Genomic DNA, 3,571 nt, shown 5'->3' on the forward strand with positions numbered 1-3,571 from the left:
GTCGACACCATTAGCAAGCCGCTGAAAATTTATTGTGATAACTCTGCAGCAGTATTTTTCTCAAAGAACGACAAGTACTCTAAAGGTGCCAAACATATAGAACTGAAGTATCTTGTTGTGAAAGATGAGGTTCAGAAACAAAGAGTGTCAATCATGCACATCAGGACAGAACTTATGATTGCAGACCCTTTGACGAAAGGGTTACAACCAAGACAATTTAAGGAACATGTTCAAAGAATGGGTCTTGGTTGTATTAATAATAATTGATGTGACATTCTGAGCTCTTTTATGTGTTTCTGATATACAATTATGTGTCTCTTGTTTTAATGTAGTAGTACGTATTTTATGTAATTTTAAACAAGAAGGAGTCTTATAAAGATATTATGTTTAATCATTATGATATAAGACATTATGTGGACCATTACGCTGTTTTATATAAATTATGAGTATGAATTGATGGATTGCTGGTATTGTAGTATATGGAAGGGAATGCATTGAATTAATAGTGCACAACCGCCATAACTCTCAGCAATTTATCATAGTATGATGTTCAACACTTAATATTATGAATAGTCGGGTCAAGTGGGAGAATGTTAGAAATCTGCTATTAGAAACAGCAAATGGTTGTTTCTAATCTTAAACTGCAAATGCTGTTTCTACTTTTAACGTTATGCAGTTTCTAATCTTAATGTGACCCGATAGATCATTCTATAATTAAAGCATTAGATCTGTGATTAATCTTAAGCATTGAATTGGTATATGATGGATGGACGTACCAGATTAGAGTTAAATGATATATAAAGGATTGGGTCCTCTCTCTCCCTCCCAAGAGTCACATTCTTCTCCATCAAGAAGCGCATAAAGAAACAGGGCTAGAAAGAGAAACCGAATTCTGAGAAGAAGAGTAACCGTCAGGAGTAAGAAGAAAGAAGATGGCAGCCATTACATCTTCCGCTGTTAATCAAGGTATGTCATCTTAAACAATAGATCATATTAAGTTCTGTTTGTGAAATATTCGGTATTGATGATCTTTGGACTGTTAATTGAAATTTTACAATCCATCCCTGCCTTCTGTGACTTCTTCCTCAGTTGCTTGCTTGTACTCCTAGATTACGTTGTGTGACTTTGCTTCAATTCTTTCTCAAGTTTAGATTAACCGGAGATAGATGCCTACACGGAACAACGTACCCAACGACCTGCTCCACATCTCTACTGTCACCAACTTTTAATTTCGATTCAAACGCTCTTTATAAAATTGCATCGCGTACCTTATATCTCTACTTCAAGAAATGCAGATTCATCTCTTCACAATCAGTCAGTCAGTCCAGAGTTAATCACTGAGAATGAGTTCATGGTGGACAGGGAGCTTGGGAATTGCAGTGGTCAGGGTTCGAATCCTTTCATCGCAATCTTCGATTCTGTACATTTAATACTATCTCATTTAGATAGTTATTTGTAATAAATGCAAATTGACTAATTGTAGCTTTGTTTGTGTTTAAAAGCAGAGACGCGAGCGAGATCAGTCCACAAATGGCGAAGGCAGCGGTGGCACTTCCAGAAGAAGTAGTCATAACAAGAAGAAGAAGGCTCATGTTGGGCTGATCGTTGGCGTGACAGGGATGGTAGGCAGCAGACTGGCGGAGATTCTTCCCAGAGACGATATTCCAGGCGGGCCGTGGAAAGTCTATGGAGTAGCCCGTCGGCCCATTAGCCCTAATTATCACAAAGATATCCAGTATATACAGTGCGACCTGCTGGATAGAGATCAGACAATGGTAAAATTCTCGGCTCTCACTGATGTTACGCATGTCTTCTGGGTGATCACAAATGCCGGCCGAGGAATCAAACAGGCCAATTTGGACTGTAAAATGCTTGCAAATGTCTTGGATTCTCTTATTCCCAATGCCCCCAATCTGGAACATGTGTGTCTGCAAACGGGAACAGAGCATTATCTGGGATCCCATGATATATCGGCCATGGATATGGTGAGTGATCTTCACGAGGGGCCGTTTCACGTGGGGCTTCCCAGGCTGAAAAATTGCTCGAATTTCGGCTACTATAAGTTGGAGGACGTATTGTTTGAAAAATTGGGAACAGAGAGTGATATTAAGATAAGCTGGTCTATCCATCGCCCCGCTGTCACATTATTGGGCTTCTCTCCCTCGAGTCCATCTTCCAAGAATCTCCTGGTTTCTCTCGCAGTTTACGCTGCGATCTGCAAGAAGGAGGGCACGCAGTTCAGATTCCCTGGGAATTCTATCACATGGGAGGGGCTTTCGGATGCTTCGGATGCGGAACTCGTTGCAGAGCAGCAGATATGGGCGTGCGTTAAAGCGAAAGGGAAGAACCAGGCTTTTAATGTAACCAATGGGGATGTGTTCAGATGGAAAAGGCTGTGGGCGGTGCTTGCAGAGAAGCTGGAGGTGGAGGCGGGTGATTATGACGGGCGCGGGTTTTCTATGGCGGAGGAGATGAAAAATAAGAGGGGTGTGTGGGAGGAGATTGTGAAGGAGAAGGGGCTTGTGGAGAGCACGCTTGAAGACCTGGGGGAGCAATGGTGGTCATATGTTGATAGCGTACTGAATGGGAATTTGAAGAAAGGCGTGAGCAGCATGAACAAGAGCAAGGAGTATGGTTTTTTGGGGTTTCGGAACACAGAGAGCTCCTGTCTTGAATGGATTGATATGCTGAAAACCCATAAAATCATTCCTTGATTTAAAGACACACAAATTCATTGGAAGAGCTGCAAAATGGGTAAAGTTCAGAATGGTAAATATCTTGGAATATGATGGTTAAGCTGGGGGAGTTCAAACTATTGATTACATTTTTTTAATAGTTCGATTCCATAATATTTTCAGAATCTGTAATTTAGCAGTTTAGAACAGTTCCAGAGGCATATTCATTATTAGTATCTGTAATTTAGCAGTTTAGAACAGTTGCAGAGGCATATTCATTATTAGTTATAGATTGTGAAGTTTCAAGGAATATATATTTATTCATTTGTGATTTTTCAAAATTAAAATGTAATTGAATGGAAAAAAAAATTGTATATTTATGATATGAGAATGTTAAATTAAATTAATATTTTTTTTTTTTGTATTATTAAATGTTTGAAATTTTTTAGTTTAGGAGATTTTGGATTGATGGTGAATAGTTACACTATGAAGGCACTTTTTGCTAAAAGGTAATTGGTCCAAATCCCTACAGATGTTAGCATACAAATAAAAATGTTGGAGATACAATGATATGTGGTTTAACAGTAAGTTTCACTGGGTGAAACCAATTAGACAGCGGTTCAAATCCCATTGAGTATATGGCCTGCTCTGGGTCAAGGCGTATAAGATCTGGCTTGTAGGTTGCTGGCTATACTCTTGGTGTTATAAGGTAGTCTGGTATCTATACACTTGGTGTTATAAGGTAGGCACTATAACAACTCCCCTTGTTTTAATGATGGGCACAATCCAAGACAAGGGAATCTTCCCTAGTAGATATCAGGGATAAAATAACCCGATTAGCTCAGGCTATGTGCCCCTTAAGGGTTCTATAATGATTTCCACCCAATGATAAGGAT

At 39.4% G+C, this 3,571-nt stretch overlaps 1 protein-coding gene across 1 annotated transcript; it reads left to right on the forward strand.

Moving 5' to 3' along the window:
- Positions 1 to 1,291: 1,291 nt before the first annotated feature.
- LOC149162997 ((S)-8-oxocitronellyl enol synthase ISY1-like) lies at positions 1,292 to 2,734 on the forward strand. Its single transcript, XM_089435869.1, has 2 exons — positions 1,292 to 1,382; positions 1,506 to 2,734. Exons 1-2 carry the CDS (start codon positions 1,344 to 1,346, stop codon positions 2,712 to 2,714), a joined length of 1,248 nt encoding a protein of 415 aa, XP_089291995.1. The 5' UTR covers positions 1,292 to 1,343; the 3' UTR covers positions 2,715 to 2,734.
- Positions 2,735 to 3,571: the final 837 nt, after the last annotated feature.

The sequence above is a fragment of the Pinus tabuliformis genome, chromosome 5_2 (genome assembly GCF_031772625.1).
Source record: "Pinus tabuliformis cultivar Carrire ecotype Pingquan chromosome 5_2, CPIR1, whole genome shotgun sequence".
Classification (NCBI taxonomy): Eukaryota; Viridiplantae; Streptophyta; class Pinopsida; order Pinales; family Pinaceae; genus Pinus; species Pinus tabuliformis.